The 26,802-nt window shown below is 36.6% G+C and overlaps 4 protein-coding genes across 6 annotated transcripts in view; 2 read left to right on the top strand and 2 right to left on the bottom strand.

Moving 5' to 3' along the window:
- Positions 1-8,481, top strand: part of cyfip2 (cytoplasmic FMR1 interacting protein 2) — a 47,346-nt gene extending 38,865 nt beyond the window's left edge. Inside the window, exons 25-29 of one of the 2 annotated variants that reach the window (XM_067457518.1) lie at positions 1,593-1,665; positions 1,761-1,855; positions 3,186-3,424; positions 3,518-3,665; positions 6,792-8,481. In XM_067457518.1, the coding sequence (XP_067313619.1) occupies positions 1,593-1,665; positions 1,761-1,855; positions 3,186-3,424; positions 3,518-3,665; positions 6,792-6,959 (723 nt within the window). In that variant the 3' untranslated portion in view covers positions 6,960-8,481. Of the gene's footprint in view, positions 1-1,591; positions 1,666-1,760; positions 1,856-3,185; positions 3,425-3,517; positions 3,666-6,791 lie in introns of both variants that reach the window. The other variant, XM_067457519.1, reaches the window with a different exon arrangement.
- Positions 8,482-10,095: 1,614 nt separating this feature from the next.
- On the top strand, positions 10,096-13,136 carry foxa (forkhead box A sequence). Of its 2 annotated transcripts, none has more exons than XM_067456560.1 (2): positions 10,096-10,291; positions 11,831-13,136. In XM_067456560.1, exons 1-2 carry the CDS (start codon positions 10,232-10,234, stop codon positions 12,905-12,907), a joined length of 1,137 nt encoding a protein of 378 aa, XP_067312661.1. In that variant the 5' UTR covers positions 10,096-10,231; the 3' UTR covers positions 12,908-13,136. The 2 variants fall into 2 exon arrangements, 1 of the variants encoding a protein (XP_067312661.1); XR_010908211.1 differs by lacking the exon at positions 10,096-10,291 and adding an exon at positions 11,101-11,275 and having other exon boundaries at positions 11,831-11,964.
- Positions 13,137-15,573: 2,437 nt separating this feature from the next.
- On the bottom strand, positions 15,574-21,654 carry LOC137092298 (protein starmaker). The gene is made up of 6 exons (XM_067456559.1): positions 21,430-21,654; positions 21,158-21,302; positions 20,015-20,584; positions 19,656-19,916; positions 19,535-19,575; positions 15,574-16,203 (listed from the first exon to the last, which is right to left on the bottom strand). Exons 1-6 carry the CDS (start codon positions 21,626-21,628, stop codon positions 16,097-16,099), a joined length of 1,323 nt encoding a protein of 440 aa, XP_067312660.1. The 5' UTR covers positions 21,629-21,654; the 3' UTR covers positions 15,574-16,096.
- On the bottom strand, positions 21,634-25,856 carry LOC137092083 (uncharacterized). The gene is made up of 7 exons (XM_067456356.1): positions 25,830-25,856; positions 23,826-23,885; positions 23,346-23,502; positions 22,287-22,370; positions 22,043-22,181; positions 21,749-21,963; positions 21,634-21,681 (listed from the first exon to the last, which is right to left on the bottom strand). Exons 2-7 carry the CDS (start codon positions 23,870-23,872, stop codon positions 21,634-21,636), a joined length of 690 nt encoding a protein of 229 aa, XP_067312457.1. The 5' UTR covers positions 23,873-23,885; positions 25,830-25,856.
- Between the last annotated feature and the right edge of the window lie 946 nt (positions 25,857-26,802).

Genomic DNA, 26,802 nt, shown 5'->3' on the forward strand with positions numbered 1-26,802 from the left:
TCTCTTAATTCATGTCCATTAAAGCACTGCGCTAAAACAAATAAAGCTTGAATAAATAAGTATTTAAAAATAGATAAACTTGATCATTCTGACATAACATAATGTTTTTGTTTATATATATATATATATATATATATATATATATATATATATATTATAATTGCTTTTACTATATATTTGTATAGACCAGATTAAAAAACTTTACAGAAGAATCAAATAATTAAGCCCAAGGTATACTTCAGCTGTCCGCGTTCCACTATGGTCCATGTACTATCCGCTCAAGGTTCGCATGCAGCCTAATTTTGTGTCTGCGTGGATAGCGTATGCGCAAGGTGACTGTTGAGATGGAAGGGTCCACTAGGTGGCAATATGAAGTTGTGGAAGAAGAGTGCATAATAAACAATGCAAAAAAGTAGAGTGATTCTATAATTGGATACATTTTGCATTTCAAAAAGATAAGAAAAAAATTGTTCACTAATAGAAATTCTGCCCAGTATTCTTCTTTTAAATTTTTTTATTGAATAATTCAGTGCTAGCCAAACACAAAGTTACTTCATTTGTTGACTCTTTATAGTATTGTTTGTGAACTCTGTTACAGACAAATTCCGCAATGTGTAAAAATAACATTGGTAACAGAGTTTGACTGTAACAGGATTGACAATTTTTTGCTTTTTAGCCAAAAACTCCACTTGCTAGCATAAATGCTAAGAGCACATGGCACTAATGAAATCATGATTAAAAGAGATAAGTCAGTGATAAATTAAGTTTTTCTTTTGAATTGTAACAATTTTGACGTTTAAAAAAAATAAAACTTGGTGGTGTAAAAACTTTAGATTAAAATATTTTCTTAGAGAGAACACCTGACCTACCTTTCAATGTATTTGGATCTTATCAGTGAAGGAAAGTGACATCATTTCCTGGCTAGCATCTTACATAGTTGTGGAAGATAATTCCACCAATTTAAAGGGAAACTATGGTACCGTAAAGGAATTTACGTGACATTTATTGATTCATTTTCATAAGATTAAAGTTATTTTTAAACAATTTAATGTTGTAGAATTAGGAAGATTACTATGAAGGGCTTTTATAATAAAAGAAATGAAGTATTACCCAAAAAAAAGTAAAATGTAATTATTTTGATTGCATTATACATGATGGCAAAAATGCACTGACTAATTCAGACAACAAAAATGTCCTGTAAATGACGCCCTCTGATGAGCATAGAAAAGCAGTTGCACTGTGCATGTTAAACTCATGTCCGGCCGCACTCATCCGTGGTTTGAAAGCTGTGCGGACACAACTGTGTGAGACAGAGCGGAACGCAGAAAATGAAGTATAGCCAGGCCTTTAGATAAGATCCTTTATCAATACTATATTTGGTATAATCATATCATTCAGACTGAGATTCTCATTCAACATAAATGTTACATAAATATCATCATATTTAGGGTCACATTACATTTTCATATTATGACTAACCCATTTTCACACTAATTTGTGTATTATGTGTGTGTTATGTAAAGCTTCATTTAACAGTCTGAATCATTTCTCATTTGATCCTCATGTTGCTGTGCTGTTTGTTTGTCACTCAGTCACAGGAAGAAGTTTGTGACTTACTTCATGCTGCACCATTCCAGAACATCCTCCCAAGGGTCTACATAAAAGGTGAGAAATTATATTCAATAGCATTAAGATCACTTTCCTCTTCAGTGCTATCTGATATATCTGCTAAAATCTTGCTTTAATGTTGAACTCTACAGAGGGAGAGCGACTGGAGGTGAGGATGAAGAGGTTGGAGGCAAAGTATGCCCCTCTTCATCTGGTTCCCCTCATTGAGAGACTTGGGACCCCACAGGTGAGGCCCTCAGTTCAATCTCATGACTAGCGTTATTTATGCCAGGTGTTCCCAAACTGATGCGCACAGTGTCTCAAAGTGGGAAATTACATGAATGTAAAATATAAAACATTTAATTTTCCAAGTTTAATTTTTTAATTTCTGATCTGATTTCTTTTTTTTCTTTTTTATATGATTGTTTAAAATGTTAAGGTCAATATTTTTTCCCTTATGCTCACCAAGGCTGATCATACATACAGTTAAACAGTAGTATTGTGAAATATTATTATAATTTAAAATACATTTTCCTGTGATGTCAATGCTGTATTTTCTGCATCATTACTCCAGTCTTCAGTGTCACATGATCCTTCAGAAATCAAATACAATGAATTTGAATGAAATCGAAACAGCATACATTTTTTAATGGAAATCTTTTGTAATATTGTAAAATTTACTGTCACTTTTTATCTATTTAAAGGGTTAGTTCACCCAAAAAAGAAAATTCTGTCATTAATTACCTAATTAATTACTACCCTAATGTCGTTCGACACCTGTAAGACCTCTGTTCATCTTTGGAACACAAATGAAGATATTTTTGTTGAAATCCGATGGCTCGGACAGGCCTGTCATTTCCTCTCTCAAGACCCATAAAAGGCACTAAAGACGTCGTTACAAAGCCCACCTCACTACAGTGGCTCTACAATCATTTTATGAAGCAACGAGAATAGTTTTTGTGCGCAAAAAAAAAGGTTTGAACCGTTATGAATCAGTGTATCAATTCATGATTCGGATCGTGTGTCAAACTGCTGATATCACATGACATTAGCGAATCGATACGCGGATGCATAACCTTTCAAATCTTTGTTTTGAAATTGGCCCATCACTATATAAGTTGTTGTTTAGGGTTTTTTGTTGTTTTTTGCTCACAAAAACTATTCTCCTCGCTTCATAAAATGATTGTAGAGAGATGTGAGATGTAGTGAGATGGGCTTTGTAACGACGTCTTTAGTGCCTTTATGGGTCTTGAGAGAGGAAATGACATTGGTGTCAATGAAGGCCTTTCTGAGCCATCGGATGTCAACAAAAATATCTTCATTTGTGTTCTGAAGATAGAACAGAGGTCTTTCAGGTGTCGAACTACATTAGGGTAAGTAATTAATGACAGAATTTTCATTTGTGGGTGAAATAACCCTTTAATTTGTTTTTGCAAAATAAAAGTAGTAATTTATAGGGTCTTACTGACCCTAAACTTTGGACATTAGTGTAGGTTTGTGCATCTGTTTATTGGATTGTTTATGTAAATTGATTGATTTGGTTTCAAAACCTTTTGTTTTTAATAACTTTTTTTCAGCAAATTGCAATTGCGCGGGAAGGAGACCTGCTGACGAAGGAGCGTCTGTGCTGCGGGCTGTCCATGTTTGAAGTCATCCTGACGCGCATTCGCAGCTTCCTGCAGGACAGCGTGTGGCGAGGCCCTCCCCCCACCAACGGCGTCATGCATGTGGACGAGTGCATGGAGTTCCACCGCCTCTGGAGTGCCATGCAGTTTGTGTACTGCATCCCTGTGGGCACACACGAGTTCACTGCAGAGTATGCCCACATTATACAAAAAAACTGTAGCAAGCAGCATTTCATTTAGGTTTGCATCATAAAACTGAAATGTTTGGGGTTTTTTGTCTTCAGGCAGTGTTTCGGTGATGGGCTGAACTGGGCTGGCTGCGCCATCATTGTGCTATTAGGACAGCAACGTCGCTTTGACCTCTTTGATTTCTGCTACCATTTGCTGAAGGTTCAGAGGCAGGACGGCAAAGACGAGATCATTAAGAACGTGGTGGGTGTCTGATGTCATAGAACTATTAAAATGGCATAACTCATTTCAGGAAACTGTTAGCACAGCCAAATATGCTATATACCCTACCATTTATATGTTTGGGGATTTTAAAAAAAGTTTAAGAAAAAAAAGAAAAAAAATAGGAATACTTTTCAGTATGGATGCATTAAATTGATTAACTTGGACTTAATAATAATAATAATAATATATTTTATTTGTAAAGCCCTTTTCATAGTTAAAAACAATCCCAAAGTGCTAAAAAGTTTAAGACTTGTAAAAAGCGTAATATAAATAAAGGTGATTTGATTAACTGATGGTAAACTAGACATTTATGATGTTTATTAAAGATTTTGGTAACCCTTTATAATAAGTATAATTTGCTAAACTATTAGTTTTGTAGTTAATCCTTTATAAACTGTAGTTAATATATTAATAGACTATAGACTAAGTGAGTTTTTCATTCATGCTAACTTGTAATTAATAAAATGTTATTGTTTAATTAGCTAGTTTGATAATGCTTTAACAACTTATTAACCGTAATAGTTTTTACTTTAGATTAGGCCTAGGTCATGGAAAATCAGAAAATGTCATTATTTAAAGGGTTAGTTCACCCAAAAATGAAAATTCTGTCATTAATTACTCCACCCTCTTGTTGTTCCAAACCCATAAGACATTTGTTCATCTTCGGAATACAAATGAAGATATTTTAGATGAAATCTGAGCAGCTATGTTGTTCATGTTAATGACAGAATTTTCATTTTTGGGTGATTTAACTCTTAAGTGCTTTAACCCAGCCTATTTTGAACATTAATCAGTTGGGGGATGCAATTCACAGCCTCACCACTAGATGCTGCTAAAATTTAAACACTGCACCCTTAAAGTCCCTGTGAACTGGAAGTTGCAACCGACTAGCCTGACAAGCCAGACTCACATTAAGATGTTTGGTCTGGAAACTCACCATAGACAGGGCTCAATCCGAGGGGCGGGATAAACGGTTGTCTTTCAAACTCCCTCTGCACGCGATAGGATAGCGCTACAACCAACCAGAGCAATGAAGGTGAAACAGAGCTTGTTGACAGATTAAACTTTCTCGTATCCGATCGGCTAAACTCCGAACACATCTTTCCTTTTTAAGAATGACTTCAGTGCCGTTCTTTGTTCTTTTCTCATAGAAAAGCTTAACTCCAAGTTTTCCAGAGTCGCGGTCAGAGCTGATTCGAAAGACCGCCGCCGTTCGCCAGTTTCTGTGTTTACTAGAAGCACACAAACGCAACTCGGCCGTCCTCATTATGGCCCCGCCCACCGACTCTATACACAATGTGATTGGCCCGTCCAGAGTGAGGGGAATACAGCTCAGAAGGATATTGAGAGTTCCTAGACGACACTTGCGGGCAGATTAGATTTGCTGCCGCTAGGGTGCGTCTAGATTTCTAGGCTAGCAACCGACTTCAGTGTTGTGCGTCTGACGTATTTTTTAAGTGAAACAGAATATTGAATAGAGGGCAGTGTTTTATTTTAGTGCACCTCCTCTCCATCCCTCACTCATAGCAGACTAACGGTTGGAGGGGAGTGGTTAAGAATATATTTAACCCAAGCTGTCAAACTGACGTCATTTGAGAAGGAACGCCATTCCAGAGCGGAAATTTTTTTTCAGATTTTGATTAAAGATTACCGTGACAAACACAAGATTAGTAACAAAGTTAATGGGGTCAATTTTGATTTCAGGATGACTTTAATGTTTTAATGAACTCTTAAGGTGCTTTCACATCGCTAGTTCAGTTCATTTGGTCCAAACCAGGGGCAAACAATTATACATTGTTGCATTTTTCAGCTTTTTTGGTTCCTTTTTAAATCACACTGATTACTTTGGTCTGAACCAGTTGAAACAAACCAAAACGCAGGCACATGACAACATCCCCATCACTCATTGGCCATGGCATATTTCCTAAACTGCTTTTCGATTGGTTAGAATTTACGTGTGGGAAAATTCCAACAGAAGAGGAAAAGCCAGCAAACTATAACAGGCTGGTTTTGTCCCTGGCCATAATCTACTACCTGTGTGTATTTACCACAGTATGCAAACAATACATTTCTATAATGAAGCGCAGATGCGCCGTGAAAACAACGTTCTAATGCACTGCAAACGGCGAGCGCGCATCGTTCGTCACTTAAAGCGGAGGCATGCATTAGGCTAATTATTCTTAACTCTGATATGCTCATCTTCCGAAAATATTGCCAACGATCTATCAGGTAATAATGTCATGCACACAATGTCAGTGCAGCTAACTACGGCAGCTGATTTAGTCCAAAAATGATCAGTACTTTAGCAGTTGGTTCTGTTCGAGGTAGGATCACGTTCTCACCACATACAAACCGCTCCAGAGTTCGTTTGCAAGCGTATCGAGACCAGCTCTTCAAGCAGGTCTAGGTACGCTTGTTTGGTCCGCTTTTGGTGCGCACCTGATTGCAGTACCAGTTTTGGAGAACTATTTACAATTAACTAGTTAAAGCCTTATTTAACTTTACATATGAGCAAATTAAACCATAATTATTTGTTAATTACAGTGACAATGAATGCGGAAACTCACTGATTGTGTATAATCTATTAATATATTTACTACACTTTAAACATTTAATTAACTACTTACAAATTATTTGTAAATATTATATTGTATAATTATAAAGTGTTACCAAGATTTTTGTTTCAAATAAATGCTGTTCTTGGACAAAAATATACCATGGTTTCCACAAAAATATTAAGCAGCACAACTGTTTTCAACATTTACTAAGAAGATATGTTTCTTGAACTCCAAATCATATTAAAATGGTTAAATCTAATGATATTAGAAAGATTAAGTGACACTAAAGACTGAAGTGAGGATACTGAAAAGTCAGCTTAGCCTTCACAGAAATAACTTGATGTTGTTTCTGTTGTTGAAATAAGTTGAAAACCGTTATTTTAAACTGTAATAATATTGCTCAATATTATGGTTTCACTGTGTTTTTGATCAAATAAATGCAGCCTTAGTGAGCATAAGAGACTTTTTTCAAAAAATCACGCAGACCCCAAACTTTTGTATGCTAGTGTAAATGTGTATTTAATGTTTTTTGTGGTGTAACTTTCAGCCACTGAAGAAGATGGCAGACCGCATCCGAAAGTATCAGATTCTCAACAACGAGATCTTTGCCATCCTCAACAAGTACATGAAGGCTGTGGAGACAGACAGTTCTACTGTGGAGCATGTTCGCTGTTTCCAGCCTCCTATACATCAGTCTCTGGCCACCACATGTTAAACAAACTTTGACTTCCAGCTGTCCTATTCTTCCTCTGGTGTGACATTGCTCTCAAACGTAGTGTACAGGGCCGTTGAGCTTTCAAGATTGCCTCAGTTTTATTTAAATAAGAGACAAACCTCCAGTCTCGCCACATGGTTAAAAAAAACACAGTAGATTATGTCCCAGATGTTATCTAACCCTTATAAATATCAAGACTCCGCACCCATTTTCCATTTAATGGAGAGGTGAAGTAACCCGGTTTGAGAGATATAGGACTGCTGAAGATTTCCCAGGTCACCAGAGGACATTTTAACAAATGTTGTTTAAGTTCTAGTTTAAAAGAAAGAAAAGAAAAGTAAATCTAAATTACTTTTGATTATAAATAACTATTAAGAGAAAACATAATTGATGTCAGTTTAGTTTTTCTTTTTTTAATTCATGCCATAAAGATATGATTTCATTTATAATAGTATTTGCATGTACCTCACAAATCCCATATATCCTAACATTGTTTGTACTGTAATGTACAGACCAAAAAGCAAGAGTACATTGACTATGGACACGAATGTCCAATAATTTCTCCCCTTCAAATATTTTTATGCCCAGAATTGTTTACAGAGTTCTGTTCTCTTTATTGTATTACAGCACTGGTTTACAGATCTTTGCAAAATCCGTCATTTGTAAATGCTGTCGAAATTTGCTTGTAGTACTTGTTCTAATTTTATTGGTACTAAATTGGTATCAGTATTTGCCTCAACTATTGAAAAGTAACCTCACTTATCATTTCTGTCGGTTTAATCGCAGTCTTTGACTGTTAATTTGGGCTATTTTATACACGATATGTGTAAACTAGTGAAGCAGTTCGCCATTCTAAAGTACTAATAACTGGATTTGTGCTGTGATGACATCTCTTTAATCACCTCTTAGTTGTTACAGACTGCAGTAGTATTACTGCTTTACCTTGACCAATATCGGACAAAAAGGGAAAATGTTGGACATCTATTGTTTCAATATCACAGTTACTAAAACATCCAGAAATATTTCAGTATTAATCCTCACAGGCCCTTTGCTTCAGCAGTGTTAGCAGATTGACAAGCGTTCTTTTCGATTTTGTAATTTATGTGGCTATTGTAAATGTAACCTCATGAATGCTCATCATATTCTGTTTTTTTCCAAGAGTTTTCAGATTGATTTTAATCTGTTTTTAAATAACTGTTGAATTAAATGGGTATTTTCCAGTAATCTATTTATGCATAAAGTTGATTTTTCTTGCTCTTGGAAGGGTTAGTATGTGAATGACGATGGAAAAATGTTTTGGCATTTAAGGAAGCGCCGTTTTAAAAACTCAAAGCATGACCGGTGTAATTTATTGTCATCATGGATCTATTTGTGACATGAGATTTTTGTTCATATTGTTGTACAAGTGATCATGTTTTGAAATACAAAAAAAGGAGAAAATAATACAATGTACAACAAATGGTTCTGAAAAGGAATTATAATAATGTTGTATTTCCATGAAATAAAAAAGATCTAACTGAAACGGGCTGATTCATTTGAATTATTTTGCATTAAACTTCAATTAATTCACTTTTAGTGTCAATTATAATTGCAGCCTCTATAGGCTACCACAATCCAACATCTTCCAGTTTAATTATAAAATAATAGGTCATTTTGCGACTCTTTTAGATATTTTCTGAGGTGGAATCACAGCCCTTTGATCATTTTTGGTAGCAGCAAAGTCAAGAGTGAAATGCTTACCTCATGTAGCCTCAAACTTTATTTAATAAGTTAAGAAGGCTATTTATTTAAGGAGTCTTCATATAGTTGTGTTAATGCCCAATTGGTGATTTAATCAGTAAGTTCCTGTGATTTTTCACACCTTCGGTAGGTCTGAATAGGATGTAATTAATTGCCTTGTTTTTAAGAACATTTCATCTAATGCAGGAGGCACTTAGCACTAGATAAACATTTCCTCCACATGGGGATGATGATGGCACAGCTGGAAATGTGAGGAATCCACACAGTTGTTGTTGTTTTTTTTTGTTTTTTTGTTTTTTTTTCAATTTCAAAACTAAGTCCATTTGGGAAAGTTTCAACGATGTTATGAATATTTTGGTCACTTTTCTTTTGATGATATGAATCCACAACTCATAATGTCTGTTTTGTAAGAGCAGGAGTGTTTCTTGAGGCCTCTGATTGGCTGAGCCGAATGGGCAGGCAGAGGAGGGTGCTGCTTTTAAATGGCACACAGAGTAAATGTTTGCTTTCCATCAATAAAAATGACACCCAACACCCCCAATCCGCCAAACAGCTGTCTCTCACAATGGAGAGGACGGAGATGTGGAGGGAGAGAAAAGGAAAGGGGCGAGCTGTGACCACTGAATGAGACACAATGCCAACTTTACAGACTGAAAAAAAGATGGATATTGTGTGTATATGTATATATATATATATATATATATATATATATATATATATATATATATATATATATATATATATATATATATATAATTTCAGGAACTTTTGAGGGCCAATTATTTTTTAACCATCAGCATTTATTTTCAAATTACATCAATAGATTTGAGAATTGATCACCCATTAACCATACAAATCTTATTTAGGCCTAGAAAAGATTATTCAAATTAGTATAAAATATTCTTTCTTTCTTTATAAATTATTTCTTTCTTTCTTTTCTATCTCCATACACAAACACACACACACACACACACAATTCCTTTTTTAATTTCGAACCATTCTGCTTTTAATTCCAGTTATATCTTTATGGAGCTAATAGTGTGCAAAAACTAAATTATATGAGAAATAAAGAAATTTCAAGACCATTGAGCAATATCATGAGATAATCTGACCATTGTTGTTATCTTGAACGTTTACTTTAAGTCGTATGAACACAATGTTTTGGGCTAGGCCTAAAACTGTCAGGCCGTTTTGTGAAATTTCAGATTATTGAAGGCGTACGTATAATTGCTGAATACAATAAAGTCAGTAAAGCAGTGTAGGCTATGGAGCAGAGGGCAGGACATGGGCAGGACTGGTCAGAGGGCGGGAGATCGGCACTCATATATGTGACTCAGTCAGTCTGTGAGGAGCAGCACACTTCCAAACTTTCCTGACTGGACTCCTACAGCAGTTTATACACATGGTGTGGGATTTCCAAATGCGCTGTGGTCCAAATTGGCATTTAAATATAGTTGATTTCAAGTTCACTCTGGAATTTTGCATTATTTTGCAATTAACTAGACTATTTATTTAATTGAATATCAGAAGACATGATTGACGAAGTAAAACGTGAGAGAGGCGATCAATGGATGTCATATTACTCAACCGAGGTATGTTCTCCACATGGGAGAAAACATTCAATTTACCTGTAATTTCTTATTTATTTCGTCTAATTATTGTTAACTTCAGTTGTTTTGGGAGAAAATATTTAAATTATTTTGTATAATCCCCTAAACAAATAGAGCCTAATATATATATATATATATATATATATATATATATATATATATATATATATATATATATATATATATATATATATATATATATAGGCTATATATATATATATAGGCTATATATATATATATATATATATATATATATATATATATATATATATATATATATATATATATATATATATATATAGAACTAGCCTAAATTAAGCTAGTTCTATTTGTTTAGGCGATTATACAAAATAATTTATTTATTTATTTATTTATTTATTTATTTATTTATTTATTTATTTATGTAGCCTACTAATGACGTGTTAGGCCTGTGTCATAACTGACGCATAAAACAAATTAGCCTTTAGTTAAAAAAAATATCTTAAACTCATCAAACATAGCCTATATGTTTTTTTTCCTTTTAGAATTCTTCTAATTCATTCAAACATATTTTCCATCAAAACAGAACAAATCCTTAAAAAAAAATATATAGTCTAGAATAGGTGACTTTTTTTTATCTGTAGGCTATGACTCAGTCACGTTAGGCATATGTATGCATATCTATGGTAGGAACCTACGTGTGTTTTCATCGCGTGTGTGTGTGTGTGGTCTCGCAGCAGTTAATTGATTGACTCTGTGATTGTTTTGAATGTCTCGCGCTTTGACACTCGTGTACGACTTACAATCGGCCCAGCACGGGCTCATAACCAGAGGGGCGTTTCGGAATCCAGAACACGAAAGCGGGGTTCCGACATGAAAGGGCCGAATTATTACGAACGGTGTCCATTTGGGGGGGACAAGAACAACTGAGAACAGCAGTCGCGCCCCCAAAAACCCCTCTGTCATGAGATAGAAAAAAGGCGGACGGTGAGTGACTTAAAAAGAGACAAAACAAGGGCGAGAAGAAAAGCCGGACTAGCTGGATAATGGGGTTATCGGCTGGGTGGGTGGTCAGAATACATTTACATCGCGTTACCCAAGGATCGAGGTTTGGTTATGAAATAATGTTTAGGCTCTATGGATCTATGATGAATCTATTAGGAAATGTTGCACACTTAAAGTCCAATATTAATGAGTTAATATTAGTATTTGTTTCCCAAATAATGCATTACCAAACTGATCAAAAAGCCTGTAAAGTCCTGTAAGGCAGAACATTAAACGGTCTATTAGCTAACATTTTGATTTGCCCCCATCTTTTTTAAGAGACACATTCAAAAACAATTGTCTTTGATTTATATATTTATAAACACATAAATTATTAGATATTTAATTAGATATTTGATGTTTTTTTTATGCATTTTTTTCATGTGATTTTTTTCCACAAGGCCTTGGTTTATTTCGGATTTCGGACTGTGGCCCTGCACAATAATAGTTAATGAGTGTTCTTTTCCGTAATAATTCCGTAATTTCTCATCTTTGCAGGTGTATTATGGAGCAGACAGCCTGCCGTTGGGCCCCAGAGGATATTCCCCCCCAGAGCATCACTTCCATAGTTACGGCCCATCGTGTGATTCAGTAGCTGTGGGGAACACCGGGAGGCTTGAAAGCCCAGTGGGAATACTGCCTCCACCAAACCCCAAAGGATACGCTGAAAGCCACTCCAATGAACCAGAGTTTCCGACACTTAAATCAGTTTACAGACGGACCTTAAGCCATGCAAAACCACCGTATTCCTACATTTCTCTTATCTGCATGGCAATCCAGCAGTCACCAGCCAAGAGACTGACTCTGAACGAGATCTACGACTGGATCCGCCAACTCTTCCCGTATTACAGACAGAATCAACAGCGGTGGCAAAACTCCATCCGCCATTCCCTGTCGTTCAACGACTGCTTTGTGCGCGTGCCGAGATCGCCAGACTCACCAGGGAAAGGCTCGTACTGGGCCCTGCACCCCGACTCTGGTAACATGTTCGAAAACGGCTGCTACATGCGTCGCCAGAAGCGCTTCAAGTGCCACAAGGCGACGTCGCCATCAGCAACGAAAAATTTGGATGGGGAAGCTGTGAAAGTTGAAGGGAAGAAAAAAAAGGTGGAGGTCAAGACAGTCATCTCTTCTTGCAAATCACCTGTACCTCCTTCGAGTGACGCCACAACACAGCATTCAGCCGTTTTACCAGTGTCCTATCCAACCACCAAAGCACCTTCTCCTTCCCATCTTCCTCAGCATCTTACTCACTCACACGCTTTGTTTCCCACCCAGCCTCCAGAGATCTCAACACACTTGCCCTCTCTGAGCGTGCCATTCCAAACAATGCCCAGCCCCAACTTGCAGTCTGTCCCGTCAGCCTCCATGGAAACCAGTTTGCACTGTGAACCAACATCCCAACACCCTATTTCTGTCCCGCGAATTATGGACTTCCAGTATTGCGAGACCCCTGTGAGTTACCCGGTTTACTGCCAGTCAAATTCCCATCCTAACTTCACCTCGTATGCTGGAGACCCCGTCTACTATCCTGGATTTAGCATGTGTTCTGCTCCTCTTTTGAGTTCCTCCTGATCTTCTGTAGCGTATTAAGGGCTATTAAAAATCAATCTGTTTCTGTTTAGATTCTTATAATTGTTGTATATATTAGTTAATGGACGCCCCATAGCTGGAGAAGTATCTGTTATCTGATACTAAAGGATTTCTGTGATTCTGTGCAAATGATTTGGATAAATTCAATTGAATTGAAGATGTTTGAAGATACATATCAACATGAATTCCATGCTGTAAATCTCTAGTAAAGTTTTAAACGTTCAAAAAGGTGTTCCTTCTGTTATTTGCATGTATGGTTTAAGGTGCAAGATTATAATCCCACTTTTACATTATTTTACTGCTGCATTTTTTAAATTCCTCAAGAGAGTGTTTGGGGAAGAATCAACTCAACTCAACTCATTGTCCTGCTCACATTGTAAAAGATAAACATAATTTCCTGCCTTAACATTCCTCACACTAACCAAGACAGCCACACTGAAAATTAGTAGCCCTTTAGTAGCCCCCTTTAGATACCAATAAAAATGAATAAAATCGACATCACAAACAGCAGACTCTGATATATATATATACAAAAGTAGAGTAGACATTTTTGTAATGATGTACTTTGTGCTTTCTTTTTCTTTTATTATAACATGGTGAAGAATGTGTATGTATACCTCATATGTACTTGATGAAGCTCAGTACATTCTGTGGGGTTTAAATTAAAATTATTGAAAAAAGATGATTATGCCTGTAGTTCTTTAAGTAATGACATTTAAATAATTTACAAACTAACATAGAAATAACCAACAGAAATATTGTGCATTTATGCATTCATTTACTATTGAGTTTGAAATAAAAGTATCATTATGGTGCCAAGCATGGTTAGAAGAAAAATAGATAAATGATATATGATAAAATAATTATATAATATTAAATAAATAAATGCATATTCATTACAAGTATGAATGAGCACTTAACCTCATCATTACATTTGAATGGTGCATTAAATTTCCTATTTTAGCTTATGCTACTCTAAGCTCATCTGCAATTCATCTGCAAAATGAATAAATGTAAATGCAAGTAAATGAGTTTAAAATTAAAAATTGCATATTTATGTCACTAACAGGCAGAAAAACCTGAATAAAATGCACAAACCAATCAAACTACTGATTTACTCATGATATGGGATAGGGTAATACTAATGGACAGTGTCCAGACATGGCTTGCGATTTTGACTGTCTGATGGGCTGAATGCTAGCAGTAGAAAGGTTGCGACCCCCTCCAACCCCTCCTAGCCTAACCTTTGATTCCTGGGTAAGCAGGATTGTGTTTGAGTGTATGAGAACAAAAGGAAGACACTGGTCTTAATGGTGGACCTCCCCAAAGCAGTGTCTTCTCAACAATGGGACACAGGGACACCCACAGCGATCTGAGCAGAAGCCACAGACCCCTCAGTGTGTGTCCGAGATTCAGAGAGAGGGCGAGACGTGAGGAGTTCATGAGATTTCAGGGTTGTGATCTGTTCCTGAGATGGTTATTGTCTTCTTTAGAAGTCGGCCCGTCTTCAGATTTTGCTGTATATGCTCATATGATGGATGACTGTGCTGTTGCTTCCTGAATATCTGAAGTCTGGCTATGTGTGTATTCAGTTCTAAGCAATAGAAGGGTGCGAACTGTGATTTGTAGAGTGTGAAGATGCTGTCTGTAGGTCATCAGTAGGCCAGCTGAGGATACAGACTGGTATTTTTGGTATGATCAAAAACATGATCTTCATGAATGTACTATTGCTCTTAACTGCTTTAGATAATAGCATAAATCAGATTAAATGTAATTTATTGAAATTAACATTCAATTGTCAACACTGATAATAATAAGACATTTTACTTAATAAGATAAGATTATTTTACAAATAGGCATATTAAAATGATTTTTGAAGGACGAAGAAAGGATGAAAATTCAAAAAACAAATGACACACATATCAAATGTACAATCCCCCAAAGTTCTGAACGATAGCTACTGTAAAAGAGAAAGAACAATTAATTGAATACATCTTAAAATAATAATTTAATTCAATAAATAATTCATTCAAAAGTGTATATTAATGTGTAGGTCACTGTTCTGTTAAAACTTTACACCATTCATAATCAGTGTTTTTTCATGTTGTAAACAATCCTATGTTGTGACAGTTTTAAAGTACAAAATTCACAGGTCATAAAAAAGCTGCATGCACAACAATTATTAAAGAATTACGAAAGCGTGTCACACCGCAGGATAGGTCGCCTCCAAAAAGTATTGGTTACCAAAACGCATAAGATAATATTTTATTTTATTAACATTTCGTCAATGGCAGCTTAAAACATCTGATGGGGGTTTTGTTCCACTTGTCACAAAGCTGCCGTGTGATTGGCTGAAGAGTGGAAGCTAGCTTGTTGGCATGGCAGCAGCCTGAACAGACTAGGCCATGTTGTTTACACAGTGGCCAGCTTTTTATTGCCTGTCTGTGCCTGCGCGTCTCCGTTAGTGTCCCTCCGTCTCCTTTCACAAGGGCTCGGGTAAATATGCCTGTTCAAATAGCCATCACTCAGAGGCAGTGACAGCCCTGTACTCCTTCCCTTAGCACCCCCTCTTCGTCCGAACCCCCGCTCACCCCCCTCGCTTCAGGCCACGCTCCCTATCTGAATGAGAAAGCGTTCAAACTCTGGCTACATTTAAATGAATGCTGAAGAATTCAGGGCAAACACTTTGATTCCCAATAGGACATAAAATAAAACAGATTAAAGAAGCAGTTTTCGGTTTTATGAAAGTGACACCATTTCAGCTATGCGCTTAGAATAAAATCTATAACTTGGTTATTTCTTTTAACGTCATCCACTATTCATCTCCTCTATTATTCTCTTTTCATCTCGGGATCCACCTGTGTTTGCAGAGTGACAGTGGTGCGGTGCTTTCAGGACAGTCAGATAAGCTACCAGCAAATAACAAAAAAAAAGATGAGGGACACCCAGCATCTATTTATCCTTTTCTTCCTCTTTCATCCCTTTGTAATCTGACTCCTCTATTCATTGCGGGGCCTTGTGGCTCTCTGGCCGGTCTGAGGCTGCTGTTTAGGGTGTGCACCTTGCTCATTTTCTGAAAGCATCGCGTTATTGCAGCTTCTGTCCAGTGTATTCATCCATTGTTGTTTTCCTCCTTCCATTATTTCCCACCTTTATGTTCTAGTTTCTGGTTTAATCATAGAAGTGGTCAAACTCATCATCAGTCTCCACTGACTCATTTATAGCAGCAGGACTGTTCTCCTGTCGTAGATTTTTCTCCTCTGAACCAGAATGTTGATCTGAATTAAAACAGATAAGATTTAAAAAAAGATTAAAACAAAGTACACAACTTTATTACTTGAGTTAAGTAAAAGTACTACTGGTCAAATATTACTCCATTACAAGAGAAAGTTGTAAAAACTGATTTTTATTTAAGTAAAAGTACAGAAGTATTTGTTTTCAAAAGTACTTAAAGGACAACTCCGGCGAATTTTTAAGTTTATCTTGATCGTTATATCTTTGTGGGTACAGTCTATAGAAAAAAACCCGAACCGGATTGGTGCTTGCAACACAGGGCTATTACAGTTAATGCCCAGAGCCTCCCCTCAACTAAAATGGCAGCTTCACGTAAAGGGTGTCTTTGCGCCTCTTATCAGACACAAAATGCAATTAAAATGACTGTCCAACATGAAAAGGTCCATCACACGACAACGAGATGCGTTTAGCCTCTAACTCTAGTTATGTCCGTTTCACGAACGAATCGTTCTTTTTAACCGGTTCTTTTTAGTGAACCGGGGGAACCAGTTCACCAAATCGGACTGAATCGTTCTAAACGGTTCGCGTCTCAAATCAGCGCTGATCACACAAGTTACTTAAGTTACTCACTTTCTGACATGAGTGACAGTCCCTCTGAATAGAAATAAACTAATATCTTGAATTATATGTTGTAACTCCAACCGTTCACTGAAGTGAAACATGTTTTGCTGAGAGATCTGATGAACTCACGAGCCGCTGATTCTGAGCATGCGCGAGTAACTGAACGAGCAGCGGTCCTCATCGGATCAGCAGTACAGAATCAAAAAAATGTTTCTCTCGGACACGTTCAATACTGAGAACCGACTAGCCGATGAGCAGAGCCTCTTCATACACACGAGGCTCTTCTGGACTGGACTATTTGCTTTTTTCCGGCTACAACGGCGTTCCAACGGGACTTCAGTGAGACACAGCTAGCCGTCTAAAACAGGTGAATTTAAACAATGGCTAAGTGGCTAAACTCATCTCGTTGTCGTGTGAGGGACCTGTTCATGTTGGACAGACATTTTAATTGCATTTTGTGTCTGTTAAGAGGCACAAAGACACCCTTTACGTTTATGCCCCCAAAGCTTCCGTTTTAGCTGAGGGGGGGCTCCGTGTAACAGCTCTGTAACTGTAACAGCTCCGTGTTGCAAGCACCAATCCGGTTATTTATTTTATTTTTTTCTATAGACTGTACTCAGAAAGATATAACGATCACGATCAACTTAAAAATCCGGCCTTCTTCCATTTTGCTATAAACTGATCAGTCAGTGTATAAAAAATGCTGGTAAATCATTGAACTTCATGAGACCCTACAAGAGTGATTCCTGAAAGGCTTTCTGCAAAAAACCAAACACCTTTTAAAGAAGAACATCTTTGAGTTAATACAATGAAAAAAATTTGAGATTCGACAACCTTTATTAAAATATTATTAAAAGATTTTGTAAGCATATTGGGTAATTGTGTGTTTTATTTCTGATGACGCAGTGAAACATGCCAAATAGTGCTATTTTCATGATTTATCACATTTTTTATGTGGTTCAAATACAATAATATTTTGAGTTTCTATTTATCAAACCAATTACCTTCATTGTATCAACAAATTTTTTTAATTTCAATAAACTCAAAATTTTAAGGCAACCAGGTTACTTACTTTTTTAAGTTAAACCAACAAAAACCAACACATTTTTTTACAGTGTACACACTGTAAAAAAATATTGTTGGTTTAACTTAAAAAAGTAAGTAACCTGGTTGCCTTAAAAAAATGTGTTGAGTTGATACAATGAAGGAAATTGTTTTAATAAATAGAAATTCAAAATATTATTGTATCTGTACCACATAAAAAATTTGATAAATCATGAAAATAGCATAATTTGGCATTTTTCACTGCATCATCACAAATAACACACAAACAATTACCCAATATGCTTCTTTAAAAAAAGAAAATATTTTAATAATATTTTAATAAAGGTTGTCGATTCTCAAAAATGTTCATTGTTTTAACTCAAATTTTTAATTTCAATGAAATCAAAATTTTAAGGCAACCAGGTAACTTATTTTTTAAATATTATTTTACAGTGCAGAAACGACTCTTGACTTTGAGGACATTGATAGAAGTGTAGTGGAGTAAAAAAGTATGATATTTGGCTTTTAAATTTAGTGAAGTAAAAGTCATAAATATCCAGAAAAAAATAATACTCAAGTAAAGTACAGATACTCAAAAATTGTACTTAAGTACAGTACTTAAGTAAATGTACTTAGTTACTGTCCACCTCTGCAAAGAAATTACATCTTTTCTACAAGTACAACATTGTATCATTTTACATATCTAATTTTAAAAATCATCTGGTCGTTAGCAGGTCTTAAAATGGGGTAAATACAACATCTTATAACAAACATGCCATTCTTGTCCCGTCCTTTTTCTAACTGAGGTCTGTAGAGTCTGCGTTGTAGCCCTTGGGTTTTTTGCAATTTCTCTTAGTGCACGGTTCTGACCTTGAGGTGAATTTGCCGGGACATCCACTCATGGGAAGAGTGGCAACTCTCTTAAACGTTTTCCACTTTCCTCACGTTTCCTCACTGTAGAATGATAGACTTCAAACTGTTTGGATATGGCCATTTTACCCTTCCCATTGATGGCAGCCTATTTTTTTTTTTTTTTAAGGGATAGTTCACCCAAAAATGAAAATTCTTTCATAATTTACACACTCTGAAGTTGTTCCAAATCTGTATAAATGTCTTTATTCTGCTGAACACAAAGAAAGATATTTGGAAAAATGTTTCTAAAATCAAGCAGATCAAGTATTTTTTCCCACTATGGTAGTCCTTTGTGTTCAGCAGATCAAAGACATTTATACCGGTTTGGAACAACATGAGCGTGAATTAAAAATTACATAATTTTGGGGTTAAATATCCCTTTAAAAAACTAGGTGAAAATGGAGAAGGGTAACAGACCAAGTAATAAGTGGTAAATCAGGTGCTGCTAATCAAATGTCTTTGATTCATTGATCATCCTTAATCATAAGTGTGATCACCTGTATAAAAGCAAAAGGTTTGGCATTTTGGTTAGGACCATTCAGGTGTAAACACACTGCCAAGGACAATAGTTCACCCATTTTTGGGTGAACTATCCCTTTAAATAAATAATGACACACTGAAATATGTCATGTGTTCTTGTTCATCTGAGGTTTAATTGACCTAATTTTAAGACCTGCCAAAAATCAGATGAATTTTTATTATATCCTGATACATAAAACCATAGAATTCAATAGAGTGTCCTTTCATTTTCACATGAATGTAGATGAAAGCAGCTTTATATTGTGAAATTAAACATACCATTTGATTGGTATCCATCTGTCTCCTCCACATCATCCTCCCTATGGGAATAAATAATGGTTAGAGTGAGTCCTGATGAGCAAAATATATACAAAACAGTATAGAATACAACAAAACTCACTTCTGTGTTTGGTAGTTGACAGGGTTGAGAAGACCTTCAATATCGTCATCTTCATCATCAGGGCATTTTGTGTGATCATCAATAGGCTCTCTCGACCAGGGGTACACTTTCTCAACCACAACCTCATCATCATCATCATCATCATCATCATCATCATCATCATCATCATCATCATCATCATCATCATCATCATCTTCTTCTTCTATTTCTTGATTGTAAACCTCTTCCTCTTCAGTCTCATCTGCATACAAATCTTCAAGACTATGCAGAAAGTCAGTGTTAGTCTAGATTCATTAAAAAAAATAACAGGAAGATGAATATTCATGAACAGTGTTATTTGCACAAATTTAAATATACACCTTTTGTGAATGTCAGAAGTATTCCCTTTTTTGTCATCCTCTACACTTTTTATGGCCTCCTTATGATCTTGAAAACTGTTCTGTCTCTCCTCTTCCTCTGTTGTCTCTCTTCCATCTTCACTATCTGGAATGTCCTCTGGAACATCTCCTTCCCCACAGGGTTCAATCCCATCTCTCTTTCCCGACACTTTCTCACTCCCTTCTTCATCATCGGCCCGTGCTTCATCATCCGATCCTGCTTCTTCCTCTCCACCTGTACCTTCCTTGTGCTCCTCTTCATTTTCAACTTCTCTGTCACATACTTTCTCTTCTGCAACATGACTGTCACCATTGCCTTCAAAATCTTCTTCCTCTCTAATGTTGAGTCTTTCAGATCCATCATTCTTTTCTGAGCTTACACTACTTGGAAGCATTTCTTGGCTCCTGCTTTCTTGCATCACAGCATCAACATTCTCCTTAGTGATGATAGAATCTTTGCTGCTATACTTCTTAGATGTTTTGTGACGTATTTTGCTGATTTCTGTGTCCGAGTGGCTTTCCAAAGCATCTTGTGACATGGAAGTGGAAGAGCTATAAGAGATAATTGTGGGAAAATGTTACAATAAGATATGAATGTTTTAATAATGTTTCCAAAATCTCGCAGAAAATCTAGGGCTGTAAATCACATGGGTTTTATTAAACAACATTGTTAAAATACATAATGAACATAGTATACAATCAACTAATGTTTTAAAGGGGTCATGAACTGGCTTTTTTTTAAATTAAACTGTTGTCTGAGGTCAACATATTACGTTTGCATGGTTTTTACATTCAAAAACATCATAATGAATATTTCATCCAGAGGCTGTTTTCTACCCTGGTTTTAGCCTCTCTTATGGAAGACTTAGTTTTTATGGGCAACCTGCATTGAATTTTTACACAGATTTAATATATCGTACAGCCTTATAAAGCAGTCTAATAGTGCAGTTTGTGGATTCTTGTCCATGGCCAGTTATTTGACAGCGGTAAATTTCGATCAAGGATTTTTTTTATCATATATTCAAATTTAATCGAGGAATCGTGACAGCCCCAAGAAGATCCATCTCTAACATTCAGTCCCCATGGATTGATTAAAATGTAAAAATGATTGTTAATTTGGCTTACCCCTGAGAATTATTAGCATTTTCTGTAGAGTGTGATTTGGTCCCATCTCTTTTTTTCTTTCCCCTTTTTTGCATCCCAGACGCCGTAACTTCAGAGGGCACAACACAGCCTTCACTACTTTCTTCATGGTCAACTGATAGACGCACTTTAAGCATACAAAATATACACAGACTTATTAGGAGAGTTTGTTTACATTCGACTAATATCAAGTTATATTTTTCCCAATGAGAAAAAAATTCACATGTAAAGTCACCAAATTTCACAAAACTAACCTGGCCTACAGTCTAGCTCAGACCGATCACTCTCTTTCCCATTCCTCTTATGTTTAAGTCTCTGGTAACTCTCCTCATTTGGGGTCGGTGTTTCTTTTTTCACTTTTTCCTTGTCTTTCTCACTGCATTGGATTCTTTCCTCACTGGGGTTTGGTACATCCATGTAACATCCATCATACATCCATCGTACATCCATCATGGGGCTCAACACAGGAAGTTGTGGCCAGGAAGCACCAGCAGGAGTGAAGTGAGCTGTAGGCATAAACCCTTGCCTTATACCGGCCCATAGATGGTCCATTGATGGTGACTTCTGCTGGACTGGAGAATGTGATTGATGGAGTGAATCTCCAGGTAAAGAATAATAGGGCGGCAAGGGATGATTCAAGGCTTGAATGTTCTGAAGGTTTTTATAATCCTTTTGGATATTGTTTTGGGGGAGTCCAGAAATAAAAGGCTGTGAGCCAGTTAACCAAGTGGGTGGACAGGAAGGATGATGCCCATTTGGGTTGCATCTTTCAGTATTTTGCTTGATGTCTTAAGAAAGAGGGTAGTGTTAACAGTTTCCTCAACAACAACAAAAAAACTTGAAAATAGAAATTGCTAAGCACATTACCTTTTGCTGTCTGAGGGTTACGCATGGTGTGAGAAGTTTGAGATGGGTTTGAAGAATTGGAGGACAGAAGGTGGCCTCTAAAGTCAGACCTATGTGCAGTCTTCATACGTTCGTTCTCCTCCATTTGCTGAATATAACTCTTTAAGTGGTGTTGTACCCCATGGATGAAAATAAAAAAACAGACATTACAGTCAATACAAGTTTACACCTTATAAAAGACATCACTTTCCCTAAAAAAAAGCACCTTGGACTTTTCAGAAACTCTTAAGTCTTTCAGTCTTTTCTGCCATTGTGGGAAGTTCTCTTCCAGATACTGCTCATACTGAACCTTTTAAAGAGAAAATGTGTAGGTTAGTGTTTAAAAATGTGACCCTGAATCACAAAACAATTTATAAGTCACACAGGTATATTTGTGGCAATTGCCAACAATATATTGTATGGGTCAAAATTATAGATTTTTCTTTTATGCCAAAAATCATTATGCTATTAAGTAAAGATCGTGTTCCATGAAGATATTTTGTAAATGTCCTACTATATCAAAAATGTATTATTAGCATTGCTAAGGACATTTAAAGGCTTTTTTCTCAATATTTCAAATTTTGCACGCTCAGATTCTAGATTTTCAAATAGCTATATCTCGGCCAAATGTCCTTTCAAACCAGACATCATTGAAGGCTTTCAGCTTTCAGATATTATGTATTAATCTCAATAAAAAAATTAAAAAAAGAGACCCTTATGGTTTTGTGGTCCAGGGTCACAAATAATCATATACATGCAATGCCAAACTGCAATGAATCATTTTGTCTTTAAGAAGACAAAAGCATGGTCATGTGATTGATAACTCTGATTTTCTATGCATCTTCCTTATTGTAATGTATCCGAGCAAAACGAGAGAAAAAAATGCAGGGCAGGACTTGATTGTGTGAAGTGATTGGATTGTAGTCATTTGTTAATTGATGTGATTTCATGTGATTGGCAGGTTGCAGGAGTGGAGGGATTGTTGGCTTACTCTTGCACCAGTTCACACTTCATCAGAGAAGATGGCATTGAAAGGGGATAAGTTAATGTCTTTGATTAAAGATTACACATTAAAAAAACTATTATGTGCACAAATAAATCATTTATAATAAACACTGCAATCTAACCTAAAACATAAGAATTGTCAGCTTTTATTTCATTGTGACATTAAGGGTATATGACAACTCTGGGGTAGCAATAAACACCTTTTAAGGTCAGATAAGGTACAATGCTGTCCCTTTAACTGCCTCTGTCACTGACAAGCCCTGCGTGGTTGCAGCCTTACCCGTATATTGATCATGGCTTCGGTGCTGGCCCACATGTCATTGAGGGTGTCTTGTGCTCTCTGAAAGTCCTGCAGCAGCTTTTGGTTATGGATCTGGGCCCTGCGTTCCTGCTCACTAATTTCCAACCAGCGGCCTTGCAGCCAGGCTGCCCTGCTGCTGTATCACAACAAAAAAACATGATGAACTCATGATTCATTGATGATAAACTCAAAATGAATACCAGAATCGTCTATTGATTTTTCAACCAAAGTGTAATTGTTTCTTGACAACCTGGAAAATCCAGTTTACCCAGTAGAATCTTATCAATTCTTTTATAGAATTATTGTTGGATTCCATTGGTTCCAAAATATGATACTTTCATTAACGTTATGATATTTAACAGCAAAAATAGTGTCAGACTTGCAAAGATTCCATTACAGTACAATACCACAGATAACACAGATATATGTTCAATAGTGCATAATGGACAGATTTCTTACAGGCGATGATTCCGCTGCTGTGATTGAAACTCACTCTGGAGCTGCATCCTTCTTCGCTGACTGCAAAGATATTAGAAAGAATCATTCAGAAAAAGTTAGAAATGAGAAATTGCATGTGACTGTGTGCAGATTTGTAGATTAGATGTCCAAAAGAAATGATTTTCAGGCATGAAATTAAAGCTTTTCATCAGGAATAGCAATCCTTGAATTAGAGGTACAATTATTTAACTTACATGGCCTGACTATGTATCTAGTTTAATTTGATGCTTTGTATTTATGCTAACTTCAAACCCAACCAGTTTTTTCTTTTCTTTTTTGTCTCTCAAAGGGATATCTTCTTACCAACTAAAACATTATCTGCCTCAATTGAGCGCACACGTTTGTTTGTTTGTTTGTTGTTGTTGTTTTTGTTGTTTTTTACATTATTAGAATTTATGCGCATCTTCATGTTTCCATCCACCGTTTTTTACATTATCTCAGAAATAGTAACCGCTGGGTTACTGATGCTCAAAACAAAGTGTTACAAAACCATTCTTCAGAGGGAAACAAAAGGAAATGACAATCATCAATAACGTTCATTGCATCTTTTTTTCACCATAAAATGATTAGCATACAGACCATAGCATAAAGTTTTTAATTATTTTTTAATAGCCTATAGGTTTCGTTGTGTTAATGATGATGATGATGATGATGATGATGACAGGGTGAACAATAGCGCCCTTTTGAGAGACAATAGCGCCCTCTCCTGGAATTTAACGATACGGGAGGCCACTAATACAATATAATCAGAATTCACTTTAGAATTAAACTCATAATAACATCATGTTAGCCTGCACCACAACACTTCGGCATCACAAACTAAACTATTCTATAGAGAACTTGAGTAAATATACTCTCTGAGATAGTAGAACATCTGGGGCTGGCAGGGACGAATAAACGAGCAAAATAAAGTCACAGACCACACGATCATACAAGCAGCCACTCACTTGTGTTGTATATTCTCGTATGCTGTCCTTTGATAACTGTCATGAGGTTCCTCCTTAGCCTTTGTGTAGGATGTCATGTTAAACTCGCTCTGAATAGCAAACTGCTCTCTCAACAACCAGCAATTCGGATTATCAGATTAGGGATTATTCCTTTGCGAAAGTGGGTCAGGAAGGGTCGTCAAAGGAAAATCATGGTAGGCTTTGACTAACGCTATTTTACAAAGATAAACATGGGGAAATAATAAAAGTACTTACATTCAGACAGAAGTCAACTTCATAATGAAGGTATATGAAATGTTCTTGTGTTCAGGTCAGGAGTCAGGACAATATTATACGCCAGGCCGAGTCAAATGTGCCTTACTGTATACTACCATTATTTTACAGATAAATTAGCACAATAAACATATGCATTGTGGAACTTTGTAAAATAAATTTAAAGGTGGGGTAAATTAGGCTGACAAGCCACACCACACCAAGATGTTTGGTTTGGAAACTCACCATTGACAAGGCTCAATCCGAGGGGCGGGATTTACGGTTGTCTTTCAGACTCCCTCTGCACGGTGTGCACGCAATTGGATAGCGCTACAACCAAAGCTCGTTGACAGATTAAACTTTCGACGTATCCGGTCGGCAAAACTCCAAACACATCTTTCCTTCTTAAGAATGACTTCAGTGCCATTTTTTGTTCTTTTCTCAGAGAAAAGCTTAACTTCAAGTCTTCCAGAGTCGCGGTCAAAGCTGATTCGAAAGACCGCAGTTCGCCAGTTTCTGTGTTTTACTAGAAGCATGCAAACGCAACTCTGCAGTCATTTTGTTAAGCCCCGCCCACCGACTCTATACACGAAGTGATTGGCCGACCAGAGTTTGGCGGTTACAGCTCAGAACTGTATTGAGAGTTGCTAGAAGACACTTGCGGCAGATTAGATTTGCTGCCGCTTAGGGTGCGTCTAGATTTCTAGGCTAGGGTAAGTGCTATCTGGTTGTTGATATTTCATAACCAAAACAAACACGCCCCTACCTCCAAAAAGGGTCTTGCCCCTATCCGGTTGTTAAGGCTGACGTCACGCGGCAGTGCTTCCGGGTCCAAACGCTCTATCTTATACCACAAGAGAAACTACAAACGGTGCTAATATACACACACAATGTGGTGTGATACTACAAAAAAAAGCTATAATCATAAACTTTTTCTCCATACCAAAATTCCAGATGGCCAGACAGTGATTCATCTTTTTTAAATCGTTAAAATATTAATGTATGTGACGCTGTGAGCACAGAGACTGTTGTGTAGACTGTAAGTATTTAAAATGTTAAACTTTTTTAAACGTTTGATGTTTAATATGAATAAATCGCGCTCATAAACGGGCGTCAATGCCATTCTCAAGTGAAACGAGTTGAGGCTTGGACCCAGAAACGGCGTTCCTTACGTCACGACTTAACAAGCGAATTTTGACTGGAATATTCAAATATTCAATGGAAAAGTATCCCCCCCCCCCCCAACTCGATAGTACATGAGCAGAACAGTCCAACTAACGAACATATTACAAATATGACAAGATTATAGCGATCACAAAAACACGAACCATTCTCATGAACAACTCGATAGTACACAAGCACAACAGTTCAGCTATTGTTTAGGGTATTAGTTGGCGCGTTTTGTTGTAAAAACTTGGCAACCCTGTCTGCACGCGCGCTGAAATCAGGCTGGAATACACGATCTTTGCCAGTGTTGTAAAATAATTTAATGATACAAAGAGTACCCAACATGATCATCATTTCTGAGAGAAATTGTGATGGTGAATGCATTTACAAACAAGCTCTCCGTTTAGGATTGAACAAATCGTCTAAAGCCCGCCCTGATGATTTCATTGGTCCGAACAGTTTCTGTTCGGGGATAATTACCGTAGACTGTAAAAAAATAATTACTACTATGGAGCAAGGCCAGACCGAATTGCCCGACCTAAAATTTTTGTGGCCGGGGTTAAGTTCGGCTG

Source organism: Pseudorasbora parva, chromosome 11 (genome assembly GCF_024679245.1).
Source record: "Pseudorasbora parva isolate DD20220531a chromosome 11, ASM2467924v1, whole genome shotgun sequence".
Lineage (NCBI taxonomy): Eukaryota > Metazoa > Chordata > Actinopteri > Cypriniformes > Gobionidae > Pseudorasbora > Pseudorasbora parva.